The sequence below is a fragment of the Pagrus major genome, chromosome 11, assembly GCF_040436345.1.
Source record: "Pagrus major chromosome 11, Pma_NU_1.0".
Classification (NCBI taxonomy): domain Eukaryota; kingdom Metazoa; phylum Chordata; class Actinopteri; order Spariformes; family Sparidae; genus Pagrus; species Pagrus major.
In genome coordinates this window covers 8252791-8272842 of record NC_133225.1, presented here as the reverse complement: position 1 = coordinate 8272842, position 20052 = coordinate 8252791, and the positions used below count along the sequence as shown (strand labels likewise).

Genomic DNA, 20052 nt, shown 5'->3' with positions numbered 1-20052 from the left:
CGATAATCAATTGACCCATACAAATAAATATATGTATAATTTACTTCAGTTCATTTTTTGCTAGAAAATTACTTTTGATACTTAAGTCTATTTAATATTAGATACTTATACTCAATAAACTAATATTTAAACATGATATCTTTTACCTTAACTCAAGTATGACTTTTGGGTACTTCATACAACACTGAATATCACTGTTCCTACTGTATCTGGCAGTACCAGCTCAATCGTCAATACTGGCAAGAGCAATTTACAGAAGCAAACTGTGCTTTTACGTGCAACTTGTTGTAGGCCTACTAGGAAATATTATACTTATTACTCCACTACATTATTCTCTCAGTTACAGTTACTAGTTAAGGTAAAGTTTTGCATACAAAACTTAATCATCTCAATAAGTATGATGCCTTTTTTTAAATATATGTGTGTATATATATATATACACACACACACACACACACACATAAGAAAAAAAATATGTATGTATGTATATACGTATATATATGTATATATATTTTAAAAAAGGCATCATACTTATTGAGATGATTAAGTTCAAAGCAGTGAATGTGTGCCAGTGTTAGAGAAACTGTGGCTCTGATATCACTGCATTCCTTATCGGTGGTAATAAACCATTATTTGACTGCTAATAACTTTGTCTGTAATGCCACCAGTCTCTGACCTTTGTCTCCTCCTAGTATACTTCTTAAAAAGGAACATACCCATGTCCAATACGTATAGTTACAGAATGCAGTCAGCTTATATGAATTAATTTTAGGGTAACCTTCAAAATATATATAATATATAGTACATGGCCTGTGTTGAGGGTTTATATGAAACATCTCTTACATTGCTTCTATTAAATATCACTCTAATGTTGAAACTTTTCCATCAGATAGATCTACAGTATAACCAACATGCGTGTTTGCACATGTAAATTGGATAAATATTTGACCATTACCCATATTCTGCTCAGCAATGGCATAAAAGAAACGGGTACACCAAATAAAGGTGTGTCTTACTTGAAGGTGCAGATAGGTGTACAGAGGTGAGTCTAAACTGGAACACTGTAGGCCGTAAAGTGTGTCTTTTACTTCATGTGACAAATGTATGACACAGTTTTTGACTGTTCTTTCAAAATGTTATGTTATAAATATAAATACAGATTATCTTGTTTTATTCTTCATGCGTAAATCTATATTTAATAGTTATTTTTTACTCAATGCCTTATTTGTTTTATTTTGAAACAGCCCTTTTAATTTACAGTGACTGTTTTTTTAAGTGGGGCGGAGTTATAAACATTCTCCGGGGAGGAGCAAACACAATCTACTGTATTAGATGTGAAGCACAGAGAGAGGGGAAGTAAACGTGACTGTGAAAGTTGCACATTTCAGATTCAAACTACTTGTCTGGAAGCGTGGACATCATGAGTTCTGAAACAACTGGACAAACGATAACAGTGAAGACAGGGGAAGCAGGAGCTGCTGCCGCTGGTCCTGCTCCAGGGAGAGGGGAGTGGAAGGTGAGAGGCAAGAAATAATTTGTTTGTACTAACGGTGTATTTTATCATGTGCGATATGATACCTAACCTGTCCTGTGTGTGTCACAGTGCCCTATGGGTGATCGTCATGTCCACAGAGATGATGTGAGAAAGGTTTGGAGAGAGTGCCAGGAGGAGAGCTTCTGGTACAGAGGTATTCTTGTCTACATGTACAAGACACACACAGTGCAGTACTTCTTACTAATTTTATCACAGGAGCAAACACGTAAGCTAACCATTCTGAGTGATGCGAGGTATAAGCCCCCTCATTGCACAAGTCTTTTGTAGTAGAAGCAGTGGGGCAGGGCTCATCTATCAACGCCCTGCTCACTTAGAGACGTTTGTTTACATTCTTCTCTGTTGAATTTGATCCGACCTCAAAAAACACTCTCAAATGAGGACACAAAGTTAGGTTAGAAAAGGCAACATGTTAATAATTATTGCCAATTATTGCCAGCACTGTTACTTCGGCTGATTAGACTTTTGTCTAATGTTTCACGTGTAGGTTTGGTGGAGCTACGCGGGGGGGTCACCCGCATCAATATACCTAACTAGACCCAGAAAAAATGACCTGATCCAACAGGTATGACAAAACTAACAGGAGATTAGGGATATGTCAGTTACACACACCCACACCGCTCTAATACCACTGTGAGATAAGCACATATGTATTAAGGTGAAAGTTACTCACACTGCGGTGAACAGCACGCAGGGCAGCACATTTTGTGATAATAGCCTACTGGAGCTAGCTTGGACGAGAAGCTACGATTAAGGTTCCACAAACTAGAAATGATCCATGTTTTATGTGTCAACACTTTGTCTTTAACCTCTATCACTGTCCCTCCACTCACTGCCAGTCATGCAGCTGCTGCTTGATTCTGTTATATAATCATGAAATGGCAACAATCAGTGCTTCCTGAATTAGAAGTCAGTCCCGTCCGTTCTCTCATTTTATACAGAGGAATTGTTGAGTCTTACTACACTGGACAAAGTTCAGTCAAACTGAACTCAAGCCAATCAAGGTGTGATCAATCTATGGAAATGAATGCACCTTGCTTGTAATGTTTAATCAGTCCAACCACAAAACCATAACCTTTGTGTGTCTGTCATTAGGTTTTTCAGGGAAAGTTGTATGAATAATGTAGTAATTCAGACTTGATTGTGATTCTTCTACAGTCCGAACACACCCATATGTGTCTGACTGAATGGCTTTATTGTCTTATTTGACTTTCTTTCATTTCTTTATTTAGCTCTTCCCTTCTCTGTGGGCAGCATGGCCGTCACTGGTGGTCTCATCTACAACGGTAAAGTGCTGACATTCAAACCCTCTTCCTCCATCATTTAGAATGACACATGTAAAGCAGCCATTATCTGTAATCATCCCATTTGGTCTAAGTTCAAGTTTATTTCCATGCAGGCATCTGGCAATCATCAAAGAGATTTGGTCCCTTCCCAAAACTAGCAGGTGTGTACCGTACAGGATTTTGGACTTCAGTTTCTGTGGAGTAACACTGTAAACAATCCCTCAGCAATCATTGCTCCATAATTCTGATCTTTCTTCTTCAGTTGCTGGGATCCTTGGTTATGCAGCGGGGAAAGCATCTTATGCTCCAACTTGTCGAGGCAAGTTTAAGCAGATTGGCCTTGGGGATGAACCAGGATTTGGACCAGGATTTGGACCCTGGTCTGAGGGACGTCACGGTGGACCTTTTAAGAACTCTGGTCATGGACACAGGTGGGTAGTATATCGAATTTTAAGGTTCCACAGTCTTTGGTAGGGATCAAGTATCTTTAGAAAATCCTGCTTCTTGTTATCGTCATGGCAGAGGTTTATCTTTTAAACATGTGATGCTGTGTTTCAGTAATAACAGATTCTGTGAAGAGCAGGGGCGATAATCTGGAGAAGATATGACTTTAACATAACATTCGATGTTCGTCTTTTTTGTTGACATTTGACAAGAGGAATGGCTTCTAATTAAAACTGATCCTAACTAATTATTCCCTGCCAGTCCTCTTCTAACCAACAATATTACACCCAAAGCCATTCAAACAGTATAATCTATCATCTTTGTGCTGCAACACCTCTGCTTAAAAGATTAAAATGCTATTAATAATGATACATTTCCTCATGCCTCTACATGTCACTGACCACAGTGTTGTCCCAACAGATGCCACCATGTGTGTGAAGAATGTAAGAAAAAAGCTGAAGCTGCACCTGTAGAAGAAGTGAAAAGCTAGAGGTAAATGGATCATATGTTGACAGATAGAAACCAATTCCAAAAGAGTTGAGACGCTGTGTAAAAAAAACAAAAAACAGAATGGGATAACTTGCTAAACCTTTATTGCATCTACTCAATTAAAACAACTGAATAAAAACTAGTAGTACTCGCAAGTATTCACAAACATGTAAAACAGCAAATCATAAATGAATTTTTTTATTTTTGAACGCTTGTCTAAATTTCCCGTGTAGAGCTGTGTGCATCGATACACTGTTGAATTTACCTGAACGTGCTATTTATGTTTTCTATTTTGTTTTTCAGCCTCTTCACAAACACCTTTGGACTGACTGTCAGTGTGGATCTATCATTTGCAGCTTTTTGTGGCTTAAATGTTATAAATAGTGCATATAATTTGTCTAAAGTGTGTTTTAATCAATTTTGATTCACCGTGCCTCATACTCATTCAGGAGGAACCATACACAGATTTGGCACTAGGGGGAGCTACCTTCCCTTCAGTCAAAGATCATTTGTTTGTATTTCCTGTTTTATCTTTGAACAAGTACTAGTTTATTTGCAGAAATACAAGTTGCATCCTGGGAGTGCAACAAAAGGATAAAGTACAAGTCATTTGGTTATATACTGTTGCACAACAGTTAAAAGAGATTGCCTTAATATAATCATAGTTTTCAGCAATATTTACCAATAATTCACCAAATAAGCAGTTCAGGACATTTTAAACAGCAGATACTCAGTAACATGTGGAATATAATGTACAAACTGTAAGACATGTTAGTGCCTGTACTGTTAATAATCATCCCATGTATTCTCATCTGCGTGTCTTGACTAAAGAAAAAAATCAACAACATATTTGACACAGATGTCATCTTTTTATGTGCACGACATTGTTATATACAATGACTACAGTGTTTTCCTGTTTGATGAAGACCACCACCTGATTGGGGATAATAATACTAGATTACCTAGAGTTTTTTTTTTAATGCCTAAACAAACTAAAAACAAAACCATTTGTTTTCATGAGCTTAAAGGACAACACAATTTCATACTGTTTTACTTTGTTTATATGTGGCGGACCCTGCCACCATTCTAGCTTCAAACAGAGTTCTGGGGACCTTATTTTCCTCTGAATACAGTTGTTTATTCACTTATGGAAGAAATAAATATTTCTGAGTTTGTGTTATCCCCTCTGTAATATTGTAAATATTAAAATCTGAGTTTGAATTTCTTCTCCTACATAGAACTACACAGTTCCCCTTTATAACAACGATTGAATGTCATTATAAGAAATGAAACAAAGGGGATTTTAGGAGATTCAGTCAGCTTTGCTCAACATCAGCAAAACCAAGGAGCTGATTATTGATTTTAGAAAAAAGGAGGCAAGGACACGCACCCCTGTCTGCCTCAGTGGAGCTGAGGTGGAGCAGGTGAACAGTTATATGACTTCCTATGGAAACTTAGGAAGGCTAAATTCGAGAGCAAGATCCTGGTCAACTTTTACAGAGGAGCAATAGAAAGCGTCTTGACTGGAAACACCACAAACTGACATGGTTTGTGCACGGCCCAGGACAGGAAGGCTATACAGCGGGTGGTTAAAACTGCCCAGAGAATCACTGGTACCCATCCACAGAGCATCAGGGACATTAGTGAAGTGATATGTCTGCACAGAGGCCAAATGACACAAAGAGACAACACCCACCCCAGCCACAGTCTGTTCACCCTACTGCCATCTGGCAAAAGATACCAAAGTATCCGCTGCCGCTACCAGACTACAGAGCAGCTTCATTTCCCAGGCCGTGAGACCCCTCAATGCATCATCAAGACTCTGTTGTCTAAAAAAGATGTAGCAGGACTCAAAAGGACTCAAACTTTATTTCGTTTTCTAAACCCTTGTTTAAAAAAATTAGATTAAATCTACCTTGTACCTTGCCCACAGTGGTGAATAGGACACATGCAAATATAATTTTCTTTTACTAATGAGTGTGATAACACTTTAACCTCCAATATATAGCATTTATAAGCAGTATAAAAACATTTTATACACAGTTTTTAACATACTATAGTTGTATGTAGGTATAAGGTCATTTTTGAGTGTATTAATGTATTATGGTAACACATAACATATTATATGAAGGATCTGAAACTCTGTATAAACAATATATAACATGGCCCACACTTTATTCACAGGGTCTGTTTAAGAAATACCACATAAATTAACTTAAAATAATGTTATTTTACCTTAGAACCAGCCTACTTACTACTTACTATAAATAGTCAACGTAAGAACATTGTTTTTTTTATCACGTTTTATCATTTCTAATAATTCAGTGTAATTAAAAGTGACAACACATACGAACAACTGATTTTTAGGCTGAACAATAGGGAGGGGATATTTATGAAAACATGGGGTCCATACATGACTTTCATACTAGATGGTTGATTGGGGAAGCTATATTGATGGATTTTCATGTAAACAATTAACAATAAACCATGTCTGGATTGTGACAAAAGCCTGAAAAGTGGTGGGGTGGAGAATGTGTATGTATGTATGTAACATATGTATTTATTTTGGTGTGCATATTAGTTTAATTTATGCAAGTGTCTCTGTATGAGTAATATTTGTTCTTTTTTTTTTTTTGTTGAATTGTGTTGGTCTGTTTTTGTCATTGTTCAGGTTCAGGTATGTATGTTGGTCCTTTTGTTGCATTGTTGAAAAGCAATAAAAAGTAAAAAGTGACAACACACAATGTGGCTTTGGCTCTTGCCTATCACTGCAGCTGTTTTCCTCTCAGTACCCGCCTACTCGTGCAGGTTTCGGTGTACGCCGGTCGGGGAAAAAAAGTGAACCCATGTGAACGTCACACTCAAAGACGTCATCCAATCAACAGGTCGTTTTTCAGGATTGCCACGTATTTGGTGAAATAGAAAGCGGTGTTTTTAAGTGGGCGTACACCTTCTCAGCCAATCGCGTTCGAGGAGGCGGGACAAAGGGGGCTGCCGACCGTTCCCACAGTCGAGCTCTCCCAACGCCGAAACAGACGGAGGAAGAAAAAAAAAAAATCACACCACTACGCAAATCCTTCCAATGGAGGAGGGCCAGGACGTTGAAGCTTGTTCGGCAAATGAGAAGAACGTCTGCAAGCTAGCTACCTAGCCCAACTAGAGGGAGAGGAAACAAAAAGTTGTGAGTACTGTCAGCTTCGCGTATATTGAAGTAATTGAGGACGCGGCGGACGCTATCTAACGCAGCGAGCGTTGTCTTACGTCAAGTTCCGCGATTAACTTTGCCGCTGAGGTTAACGTTAGCTTTCCAACTGAGGTACCAAAAATTGGCTGCCGTAGCATGCTAAAGAAGGAGTTTGGCTCCTCTGCTAGTGTGAGTTAATCGCCTAGCTACCTTGCAAGTTTAATCGTAGGTTCCTGTTGTCATTAGTTTTGTGGTTAGTAGATAGCTAGCTGGACTGTCGGCGTTGCTAATATATTGACGTCAATGTGCTGAATGTTAAACTTATAGTTGACAACTGGCTGGTTCAGCTAAATCAAGTTGCTGCTGCTGCTAGCTAGCCTCCTGCTCAACATTAGCAGTTTGCTCAATACAGTATCAACACCAGGCTAGTTGCTAACTAAAAAGCTACCGTGAACGCTACCTTACTTTGTGTTAGCCAATTTAAACATGGCTAGTTCTGTTTTCGGTCCTAGTTTTGTCTTTTCGGTAAAAACCTATTCGTGTTAGACAACAAATGCTATGTTATGTGAACCTGCAGTATCAAAATAACCACGCACACAGTTAACTCAGTGATACTAGTGTTTTTATTGCACTATATTTATCTGGGGCATGAAACAGTGTGGTAAACCTGAGTTATTGTCATCGATTGAAAAGAACAACTTTGATTGTGTCCAGTCACACTTTTAAACAATGTATGCTAGAAGGGACTTAGAGATAACATGCCAAGCATGGTGGTTCATATGCATTGGCACAACTGTCAGCTTTGCATCAAGCCTTCCTCTGAGGACTTCATTCTCCTTGTCCTGAGTGCATCTGACACACAATGAAGCATTTGTTCGTTTTCTGTAGAGACCCAGGCAGTGGCACTTAGATACAGACAGACAGGAATCTGGTCAGTCTGCTGTGTGTTTGGAGACGGCCAAACTATTTCAGACGAAGGCACAATGACAAGAAGAAAAGTCATTATGTGTCCACTCATGGGCCCACATGAGGGTGGACTGTGCTCTGAGTAATGCGAACTTTGTTGTGCATATTTGCATTTGAAAGTTTAAAGATTAGTCTTATTAAAAGAAGGCGAAACTAAGTTTAAGTTTAGCTCATCTAATAGTGTTTAATTTTGCTGCAGCGTAGCGTGTCAGGCGTCTGCTGCAGTGTACCAGTGAAGTGGCACATATAGTTTAGGCATTTATTACACAAGACTGTGCAATGTTTTGCTAGCCTTGGCCTACTAGATCATCAGTCTTCACAACTGGCTGATCCCCCTTCGTCCCGGCCTGGATAAGCTTCTGATGGCAGTACAGATGTGTATTCTCTTGTACAAGCACAAACTAAAGGGAATCCCCCTAGATTGCAGATAGCTATCTGTCTGTGATTATCTGGGGCATAATTCCAGTGAATTAGTGTGTTTGGTTTAATCTGGTGAGACATTAATGGCATTGAGGAGTATGGGGATGAAAAACAGAGCTCTGAAAACTGCCCCCACAGTGGCCCCTCGCTAAGCTGCCCCCTGCAAGGATTTACTGTTAACTCAGCATTTCAGTGGTGACTGCATAAATATGATGTAATGCAAAAATAGCTTGAGTTCTTATTTTGGGTTTTTCATCTTACAATCCTATTAATCCAAAAAGTTGGTTTATTTAGGGTCTTGTTGTATGTTTAATCTCTGCAACAGTGATCGATTTCTACACAGTTTACTGCAACCGTTACTTTTGTTCTCCTGAGTGCTATGCGTCATCTGGAGAAAGTAAACGTAAAGGGTCCTTCTTTAAATGAGCTTGAAACATTTATGTTGGACAGTTCAGCACCTGCTTGTCTGCCCTTTGACCTCTGTGTTTAACCCTGTTCTATGTGGGCAGCTCCTGTAGGAAATCCTGATTGGCCTCCTTCAAAACCATCTGAGCTCTCTGTGTTATAGAAAATCAGCTGTCACCTATTTGCCCAGGTTACAGGAAATGACCCCTTATCTTAATCTAAACCTAGACTGACCAGTTTGGTCCAGGTGTGTGTTTTTTTTGTATGTGTTTGTGTGTTTGCATTTGGCTAAATTATTAACTGGACAACTGAACAAATAAAACTTTGAGGAAGTATAGTTAAATTTGGCTGAACTGCAACTTGCTGTCCAATATTGGTCCTCAAAACAATTCTGTACTTTAGCCTAGCTAGCACCCATCTTTATGGTCACATTGCCCTGCACTGTGCATTGAACTCAACACAAACTTTATTTCTAGAGCACTTTTGCTGTGCCCTTTCATTCTGTTTGTGGGAAATTCACACGCTACAGTGAAAGCTTCCTGTGAAACAGTGAATAAAAGAACATTCATTAGCTTGAAAGTGGTTGAAAGTGGTGATGTAGTTGTGAAATGCTTCAAAAAACAGGAAATAATGAAATGTATACAAAGTCAGGTCAACAGAAAGCAGTGTCTTCAAACAGAATTTTTTATTTTTCTATGTTTAGAGGCAATGAATGATGGTTGTGTTGTTCACTGTCGGTCACTGTCTCTCTGACCTTCACAAAGCTCACATCCAGAAGTACAGTGTGCATTAAAGCACAACATCCCTTTCTCCGATTTACATGGAAACAGACATTCTTTTCATTGATTGCACTGAAAGATTTGGCGTAATGTAGCACACAATAAGGACTGAGTCTCGCTAGAAATAACCTATAATTGAGCCCTGCTGAGGAAGATTATCCTTGGCTTTGGGAGAGAGGGTTTGGAACATAATTGATGTTTGGGTCTGCCTGCGCCAAAGAAACCACCCTGTCTTTGCCCTCAAGACGGCCTCAGCTGCGTTTCTGCCATGTTTAGATCCATTGACGGTGCATTACTGCTTCATATTTTTCTGGCTATACATGTCCACGAGAGCAAGATAAAGATAAGAGGAATATCTGCTGAAACATGCAAAGCGCTGTTTGTTTATGCACTTCCCTTCCCAGTCGGAAGAAGCCAGTAATGTTTCCGCTCAAGAGGTAGTGATTACGACAGGGCCAGGCCTGTCATTTAGAGTTGGAGTGAGCCAGATATAGGCTATTCTCCCTTAGTTCTCCCAATTTACTGTAACGCACTGCCTGTTTCTGAACTCAAGCCATCCCAAATTCTATTAAAGTACAGGGAAGACATTGGATTTCATATGCATTTCCACATGTCACTTTGATTCATTTATAAGGTGAACTTGAAGAAAGCTGCACAGAACTGTTGCAGGCTCCTGGAAGTTGATATGTGGCAGAAGGCTGAAGGGAACACAGTAAAATGAGAAGAGACAATCTTGCCTTTGTCAGAGTTATCTCTTATTTCCTGTATAGGCTATCAGCCTCCTATTTGCAGCATCCTTACTGTGTGCTGGGAATTGCAGGGTGATATAAGATGAGGTGAAGTTAACCATTGATCAGATCAGTTCTGCTCTGCTGACCTTTAGTCCTTCTTGCGTGTTGCAGTCGCATCAAAATGTGCAATGTTTAAACTCCTTAATCACATACCCATACACATACACAGGTCTGCACCGATTTGTTTGATGAATTAGCGAGCTATGTTAAGATATGAGGTATGTTTCGGCACGACCAGAGAAATGCGCGTGTTCGAGAGCTTAAATATAGAGCAGGAGCTTAGTGTCGCATTCAGGATGTGCACAGGGTTTGGCTTACCCTTCTGCTGTGGTCACAGTTTTTTCGTTTTTTGGAGTCGCTTAGCTGGAACAGGAAGTCAGATGTATTATTCACAGGTCTGTCAGCGTGAGAAGTGAGTGATCGCATCTGAGAATTTGACTTCTGTGTTTCGCAGTAGGTGGGATGAAGACAATTCGTGGTATGTTAATGTGACGTGACTTGCGGGCCGTCAGGGTTTTTGTTTGGTTTTGTTTTGACTTGATATCTACACTGACCTGTTCTCACCATCTGTCCACATACTGGTAGAGTGGAAGTTCTCACACCTCAACTTCTCTGTCTGGCTGCTGTGTGACTCAGTGGCTTCTTCTTCCTTCCTTTGTTTGACTACAGTTTGATAATGGTTAGAAGTTTCTAGTCTTTTTATACTTACTCTCTTTATTTATGCCAGACAAATGTCACTGAATTATGTCTACCCTTTTTTATTATGCTTTAAAAAAAAGTTACGAATAAGCAACATTCTTCTCTGACAATAACAATGATTGTATGACTACAAATGAGATTACCTGACTATAAAAGGAGACCCTTTCTGCCACTCTGTTGATAAACTGGAAGGAAAGTACAGTTTTGGAGGCTCTGATCGCTTATGTAACTGCCTCTTGGATGTAGTGTGTAATCTTCAGATTATTACTCTGCTCAGGAAGAGGTTTTAATCCTGTCCCCAGCACAGAGCAAACCAGGCCAAAGCCAACATCACGTCAACCTATCACTCTACTGTGACCAGAGTCTGCCTTCACAGCGCTATCGCTATACAGGATGTTGTTCTGTGTCTGTGTTCAAAAACTATTTGAACAAAACTTTAATCAAACCAATGTAGAATTAAAACTCTCAAATGTTGTGAAACTGAGGCACACAGACAGCAAAGCCATTATTTCCAGTGTCAGCAAGAAAGTTTGAAGACAGACATATTCTCAAGAGTGGAAATTGTATTATTGCTAATGTGTTAATGTTTTGTGACCAGTCAAAGGTTAAGGGTATGGTCGTGTGTATTCAGGCGTATGACCTTCCAGTTCACATCAAAGCTGACCGAAGTTGAACTCCACGTAAAGCCAAGATGCAAATTTGCTTACATGCTTTTCTAATTTAGCGCTCGTGTGACAGTACACCAACTGGATCTAAATTTCAGGTTAGGTGACTAACTGAGGTGATTTGTGTGTCTGTTTGTTGTTAAAGGCAAGGTTTCTGTGCTCTCTGTTTCAGATTCTTGTGCAGTGAACTCGTGGACCCTCCTTTCTCTTTCCAGTCGCAGCCCCTGCTCTATGGCCTTAAGGTACGTCACACGGGTTTAGTCGCTAGTGTTCCACTGTGTGCTGTGGTTTAAGTTTTACAGAAATTGAAAGCTAAGTAGTGTGGGAATGAACAGGGTGTTGGATTAATCGCGTTGTTTGTTTTGCTGGATTCTGAAAGTAGCAGTGGCATAAAAGGAAGAATTTTCAATTGTTTCTTGCTGGCATTTAGTTTCTCCCTCTGTTTGGATAACTTCACTTGTATTCTGTCAATAAACCTTGTCCATGCAGCAGTCATGAGGTGAAGAATGTCTCATTCTACTTTGCCTGCAGATGTAAAGGACTTCCATTTATGACAAAAGTTTCATGTTTTCATCTACATATACTACTTGCGTGTATGATATATATTTATCAAACCTTTAATATGACACAAACACGAAAAGCGGCTAGTTTGGCTCCTGCACTTGTCACAGCAAAATAACAACTGTAAGTGTACACACGAGTTTGAATATCATGTAAATGGGTCAACATTATGACCCCATTTCAGTTTAAAAAACAAACAGCTGAATAAGAAAACCAGTCTTCTAAAAATTCAACATGAAAATCAGATACTAAAATTATCATCTGATGCACCAGCATTCTGTAGTTCACTTCCCTCACAGTGCCAGAGCGAGGAAGAAGTGAAAGAAGTGGAATGTGTTTATCTCAGATTATAATAGCATACCATTGACTAATGAAATAAAAACAAAACAAAAAGCAAGAAGTAGAATGCCTCATGTTTATGAACATCACATGATCATATGTCTGGTTAGCTGTTCCGAGCTGATGGCAGCCACCAGATAGAGCTGGTTAGTGGCAGCTGGTGCTTGGGAACCTTCTGTCAAATCAGTGTACGTACTGATGTAAAGAAGATATGTACAGGACGATTATTTTCTATTCAATTTTAGCTTTAAATTTTAGATACAATATTTAGAAAATGATAAGTGGGTTACCACAACAGTCTGAGCATGATTGCACAGCAATAATCTGGTCGATGGTCCACCCAAGACAGTGAACATGGGCTGTGTGGGTGTGTGAGGGATATCATCAAGTACTATAAAGATAACTGATAAGTTGGGACACCTAAGGTGAAGTGAGCCCTTATTGCTAGTCACATCATTCATACAGTTAGGGCAAATACACGGTCCATGCAAATCTAACGCCTGGCCCAGTCGGCAGAAACACACTGTCACAGTGAATGTTCACTCAATGTGCGCTCTTACGCACAGGTGTAGGTAATAAACATCAGTCCTCAGAGGGTCGATATAGAGCTAATAAGAGCGTTTCCATGACTGCAGTAGTAAACAAACCTGTCTGTGGAGGAATGTGTACTGCTCTGTGTACTGCTCTGTCTACTGCGTAGAAGGAGGGGAAATGGACAAGGAAAGAAGAGAAGAGGTGACGTGGCGTGAAATCATGTTGTGTTGCATGAAGTGTCTGCTTCATGTCTTCATTTGTATGGGTATTTCCGATCCTCAGCATCTCAGTTTAGCTGTCAGCTTTCATGACAGCAATATTCTTAAACTCACTGCGTTGCTCCGTGTAATCTATACAAGGCCACAGGTAGAATACCTTGTACCATGTAGCGTTGTGCTTATTATACTGTTAACTTGATGTGTGTCATTTTTCGACAAAGAAATAATGAATCAAAAACTGATCAATTTGTTACTCTTCTGGGAATATAACCCTTAGAAATAACACATAAGGTTACAACTGTCTCTGGTTGAGTCATGTTGCTCAAGCAAGTTACTAAAAGTTGTGAAGTTGAGTTGTGGGGGACTAGCACCTCCTCAGAATGGTGATTGGTCAGGACAGGAAAGAGGATGATTTTGATGCAGGGTCTTGTCGGGTCACATTCTCACATTCTTCAGCAGTGACAACCAAGCTCTCTGTGGGCTGTCTCACAACTGTCAATCAGGACTGGGCAGAACCAGCTTGACGTCTCTGTCCAAGCGTCTGTATGTTGAATGCGCATTTCTTGTTCCTGTTTGCAAGTGAGAGATGCCTACAAACTTAACGTGCAGGTTCTCAGAATTGAAAAGTCAGAGTTGATGGATACAGTAGCAATGTGCAGTAATCAAACAGTGGCTGTAAGAAACAGAGTTTATTGTAAGCAAGAACGGAAAGAAAACACTAACTTTAGTTGTTGGAGAGTGAGGCTTTGAAATCTTTTTTGATCTGACTGTCTGTACACAAGCACAATATCTCAGAAACTGACAGCACAGGATACAATACTCTGTTGTTAGCAGAGTGTGAGAGTGACAGACAGTATACATGTCTTTCAAGTGGTGTGTTTGTTGTGGTTCACACTAGTGTACACATGTACACTGCTTCGAATATATAAAAGTTATCATTTGGGTTGGAATGAATATACACAGTGGGTGTTATCAACTGAATACTAGAACGCTGTATTTTAGGAGAGCAGTCTTGGTAAGAGAATTTAAATGCATTTCATTTGAAATAGACAAAATTAAGTTGGTATGACCATTTTAGCTCGAACGACATTATTCACATAAAGTTACACCAAGGCAGTCACACACACACTTCTGTGAAAATGTAATTTTATGGCTTCATAACTTCAGGTTACACTTGATAGCTCTGCACAGCAGGGCACTTTTGTAGCCTCGATAGTGTGGTTTCTTGTTGCACCATTAGAGGGCAGTGCAACATTGTTTTGATATCATACTTACCTGACATGGACCTCGAACTGTTTACTGACATCAAGTGGTGGAGTAGCGTTTTCAGAGATGTATGCATACCCAGACAGATCAACATAACTGTAATAGGGTTCTGCTGACCAGCCCCCCCAGCTGACTGCAGAACGGACTCTGACTTCTGGGCCCCAGCCCACGAGTTTTCCTGTTTTCTCCTGCTTGAAAGCAGACCAAGGCAGAGGCGGGTGGGACCCAGAATGGCATAGGAACGCTGCACATTGTTCCCCGAGCTTCCTCTTCCACATTCCTGGGCTGATTGGGATCTGGGCCTCCTGTGCAGGAGCATTGTTCTAACTCAACAGCACCACAGACCTGGCCCCAGCGAACCACAGCTGCCTCCAACGGCCATTGTGGTGCTAGGGCCGGGTGATGGCTATCTTTGCCTCATCAGTCATCCCTCTCTCTCTTTCGCTCTGACTCATTTAGTGATTCTTACCAGGATCTGCTGCCTCAGCCCCTTTGCATCTTTGCTTAGGCCTCAGTCTTGCACTATGCCAACAAATGTCTCTGCATTGCAACTTGAAGCAAAATTGCTCTGATGGATTTTTTTTGTCAAGATTCATTGGGGAATAACATGAGAGGACCATCACACAAGTTCATTGTGTGATTTGGTGTACATAATGATGATAGGCAACACATCTATTTTCAGTAGTGTTGTGGAAAGCTTGATTCCCCAATGTAGTTTTAACTATAAAACTGAGACTGCCATCTCAAACCTGTGTACGCTGTGCTTTTGACAGAAAGCCTAAAATGTTTCTTCCTGTGTGTTAGTTACTTTCTCTGTAGATTATAAAGATTTAGAATGAATTTACCAATAAACAAATGTATGTTTATGAGTACAAAAGAAGTGCTTCCCATTTATCAAAGATTTGACAGCTTTAGACCAATGGAGTGAGTCCAACATTTTGCAGAAGCGTTGGTGAGCCAGCATCCAGCTCTAACAAGCTTTCTGGTGGTTTGCCATCAAATCTTGCTGAGCGTTTTCTTTTTTTCCCAGCAATTTGGGGCTTGTCAGTAGATTTTAAGAATTAGTTTGTGCTGCCGGGTTTGCTTTCTGTCAGCTGGCCTCTAGGGGGCAGAGTTTTTGCCAAACTGCTGCACTGTATTTATCATTGCATTCTCCCGCTTTGTGCTTACTCTGCAGGCAAAGTTTGGTCCTGGATAAATGTAATAAAAAAGTATAGTTGAAATAAATAAATAATAGTTTTTGTACTGTATTTTTTTTTAGAAATTACACAAGGAAAGAAAAAGAGAGAGAATGATATTTTTTTTCTTTTTCTTTTCCCCTCTGAGGCTGTGACATAGTTTGTATACTGAAACTGTTATATCATCTCCATGACATTTTCACACGCTGCAGTAGAGGGTGTAAGCACTTCCTCAATAGGCCTCTGACCACACTTACTGGTCTTACACACAATGCGTTTTCCTTGCCTTAGTATCTTTATCTGAACAAGTAGTTCTCCATGAAGGATATTGTCACTTTGCCATATCTGAAATAAACTGACAATAGTCCTTTTGGATCTTATGAAATTGTGCTTTGAATATAGTTAAGGCCTATTTAAGGCATAATCTAATCTAGTTTACTGGGCTCACCACTAATAACTTGGAATGGTTTTGATGTCTGTTTGGGAAAACACATCACATTGAAACTTAACATTTGTGAAGCATAGTCTTGGTTCAGGCAGTTGCACTTTTGCAACTTTTGCTGTTGGGGTTTAATCTGCAACATTACCGCATTAAACTGTCTAAAAACAACTAGACATTTGTTATATATTTTGTTCAGTTGTGTACCTAGATTATTCCTACTTTTTCCAACAATGATCAATCCTAGTACTTTTATTCAAGCTGGCGGTATGTTTAATTTGGTCGCCCTTCGCTATAACTTCTGGCTTTCAACACCAGATGATATGCAGAGTGAGGATGGAAGGCGCGAATGTGACTAAACATATCATGAAACTTAAATACATTGAGTTGTCTGTGAACCTGATTTCTGCCCGTGTCATGTCAGATAGATTTTCTCGGCAAAATACACAAAAATCATTCAACAAATCTCAGTATTCAAGGTCCTGAACGTGTCAGTTAAAAAATTGTTACAAAATTGTATGCCTCAAGAGACTTGCATGGCTTGAGTTTTTCTTTCGGATGTCCCAGCACTGTAACTTGGGCTATTTTGTTGGATCTTTGACTCAACCTGACAGCGAGTACAGATCAGGAAACCTCACTCCATTGCTAAGGGTTAGCTCATTAGTATAAGAAGACCTGTTTTCTGCTGGCAAAGCATTAACATAATTGGAGAAGGCATCACTATGATAAATACTGTTGATCTTGGCACTCACACCTGACACTGCTAGCTAGTTGCTAGTTCAGAGTCACTTTCTGCCACCAGTTTGGCTCCACCCACAAAACACGTCATCTCTGTAGACAAACACAAAACAACTATTCATTTTCCATCTACCTCTGATTGAAGTCCACAACCCGATATGGAAAAGTATTTCTTCTAAACTTTCTGTAGGCACAACTTTCTTGCCCAGCCTCTTGTTTACTTTGGCTCACTGCTGTTCTGCTCAAGACAGGTAGCATACACCCACTTTGTCCTGCAGAAAACGAGCGGCTGTGTTGTAATGTAGTGGGTTGGTGAGACTCTCCAAGTCTCACCCATATTGTCTGTGTGGCCACAGAACGAAAAATGATGACATAAAAGAGCGTTTTAATACCCACTGGATTCTGTAGCACTACCAGCTCGTTTACATTACACTATAAGTCGCTTAACTCAATATTAAAAATCAGAATACTTAATGGAGTCTTAGTAAGAGCAAGATTTAGAGCAATATTGTGCTGTTTTGTATTGCCCATTTGCTTTATCGTGGTGTATAGTTACTGATGAATCAGCAGAAAAAGCATACCTTAAAGGTGTTTTAACAGTTTGCTGCACTCTGGTGCTACAGTCATCTTCAATTTTTGTGGAGCGTTACAGCTTTGTGTTGCTATTGATGACTGGCTATGAGCAGCAAACTGATGATTTCTTTAGGCAGTGAGCGTTTATAAGAGTCAGCAGCACAGCGTAGTCCCTCTCACCCCTCAGCCAGGGATATTTGGACGGGTTTGAGTTTGCTGCAGGTACAGGCTGTGCAGCCAAGCAGAGCGCAGCAGTCTGTCATCACCCTGTTCCACAGACCCCCATCACTTTGCTCATTCTGCTTCTCTTCATAATAGCTCAGCACAGTAGAGCAGAAGTGAAAGCAGGGGGGAGGGTGCTGTTGTTATAAGTTAGCAAGAAAGCAAACAAGCATTTGTGTTTGTGTTTGATTGCTTACAAGTAACACCATCCCGGCAGCGATAAGGAGCTATCAGTAAACGCAGGAAGGCAAGTGTAGCCCATCTCCACAAAGCTTTCCTACTTCATATAGAGTCTGTCAATCTTCCTCCTCTCTTCGTCTCTTTCATTGGTGAGCAGCCCAGGACAGCAGGGTGTGGCCTGCGTCATCTCTGTTGTGATTGGCTGGTGGCCCAGGCTTGTGTTATCTCCTGTGGAACATGTTCTAGTCCCACCCCAGATAGTGCCTGGCACTCCAACATAGCCCTGCCCACTCACAATTACATCACATGAAAAAGTGCCATGTCTGTTTGCTCTCTCCGTTCACTGTGAGCATACAGGTAATGTTGCAGCGTAAGAGGTTTCTCACTCTGTCACCTTGGTTAGCTACAGTAGGGAGCTTCTCCTCGACTAGTTAGTCCAGACAAACAACTTAAGAAAGCCTGACAGGTGGTGTCTCTTCTGGTCTGTAAGGGTCCAAACACATACAGGCTCTGACAGTGAGTGAATGTGGAGCTGCTACATGTAGGTAGCAGCTGGAGACGGACGTGGACTGTACTGTGCTCTGTCTGCTTGCTTGTCTGCAAATGGGGCAGATGAGGCAGACAGGTAGTTTGTATGGGAGAATGGTATGCCAAAGGCTGTTGGACTTCGTACCAGAGTGAAAGACAGAAAAAGTCTTGTGGAACATGGAGTTTCTGAAGAGCCTGGTCCCTGCTGTCATCTCAGGGGAGGGGCCCGTTGATCACAGCGGAGCAGTGCCCAGGGATACGGGCCCACGGCTCCTTAGCATGAAACGACTGGGCCTGCTAGTCATGGGACAGACCATTGATGAGGATCCAGAAGATCTGATGATAGTGGTAGAACCGGGGACCAGCTCCTCTAGGCCTGCCCGCAGTAACCGAACCCGCTTTAAAGGTACAACTGACTCACCTGGATATTGATGCAGTAATACCTGTATTGATTATGTGTCATCATCTTGTCATTCATAGGTGCTTTTTTAAAATTACATTCTTAGTTCAGTTTATGATGAGCTTTATTAACACATAACTTAAGTTTGGCTTCCCCCCACCCCATCCCCATCCACTGTATGTATACATGCTAACATGCACAAACATATGCTGTATAGAAGCAGTACACTCTGTGAACCCTAGGGTTGGGCAAATGCCTGTATTTTTCTAATTGGTGGTAGTCGGGGTTCTAGCACACCAAAGCTCAACTGTCAAAAATGTCAGAGAGATGCGTCTGTGCTGTGTGAAGCTCATACTGCATGTACTTTAGATACTATAATGCAGCCTTCACATGACCTTACAGTATAAGCTGCATTAATGAAAAGATCCAATATCATCTTCTCAAAGTGTGAGGTGTAATTGGCGTACATGGCAGCCGTGGTCTGATAATAGTAACAACACAACATAATGGGCATCTGAGTTAACTGTAGTAGAAAAACTCAGCTGCTCACTACAACTATACTACTCATTACAGTACTAGTTTGAGCATTTCCATAACATTTCCTGTGATGCGTTTGTCAGGGGAAAGAGCAAGGTCTGTTGGTACCAGATCATATAGAGGAGTGACTCACTCTGACCAACACCTCATCATGCTCTTCATGTTCTTTAGAGAAGTGAGGCCAACCCCCTCCCCAAAATGTGACAGAGCTGAGTGGCAGCTTGTGCTGTGGCAGTCAGATGTGTGAAGGTATCAACACACTACACTGGTTCGAAGGAGAGTTTATGATAGATTATAGCTTATTATATTGTAGTTTAAAATGTAAATGGATGACCACCACTGACTAAAGTCAATAAAGACAAAGTATTTAAAACTGCAGCAGCATCAGCAATTGACGGTCATCTCTTCAATTGTCACAAGTAGATACAATCGGCAATCAGCAAATTTAACCATCAGTGACCAATGACTACCTGTGTTGTGAAAGGCAGTGTTATTGGGAATGAACCCACTAATGGGGCTTTTCCATACACATGTGCTGGCTTGACTTGGCACGTCAGCATATGGGTGACATCATCGTCATTGCCATAGGGGCTGCCCATTTGAAGGTGTGCCTTTTTAACTGAGGATAAACTTGTCTTGAGTCGATGACATTTAAAACC

General features: G+C 40.6%; 2 protein-coding genes across 4 annotated transcripts in view; both read left to right on the top strand.

The window, feature by feature from the left end:
- The first annotated feature begins 1351 nt into the window (after positions 1-1351).
- On the top strand, positions 1352-4618 carry ociad2 (OCIA domain containing 2). Its single transcript, XM_073476408.1, has 7 exons — positions 1352-1516; positions 1604-1688; positions 2785-2838; positions 2952-2999; positions 3101-3269; positions 3703-3774; positions 4075-4618. The coding sequence occupies exons 1-6, from the start codon at positions 1421-1423 to the stop codon at positions 3770-3772; spliced, it is 522 nt and encodes a 173-aa protein (XP_073332509.1). The 5' UTR covers positions 1352-1420; the 3' UTR covers positions 3773-3774; positions 4075-4618.
- Positions 4619-18400: 13782 nt separating this feature from the next.
- Positions 18401-20052, top strand: part of fryl (furry homolog, like) — a 61002-nt gene continuing 59350 nt past the window's right edge. For all 3 annotated transcript variants that reach the window (XM_073476619.1, XM_073476618.1, XM_073476621.1), the window contains exon 1: positions 18401-18862. In XM_073476619.1, the coding sequence (XP_073332720.1) occupies positions 18634-18862 (229 nt within the window). In that variant the 5' untranslated portion in view covers positions 18401-18633. The remainder of the gene's footprint in view (positions 18863-20052) is intronic.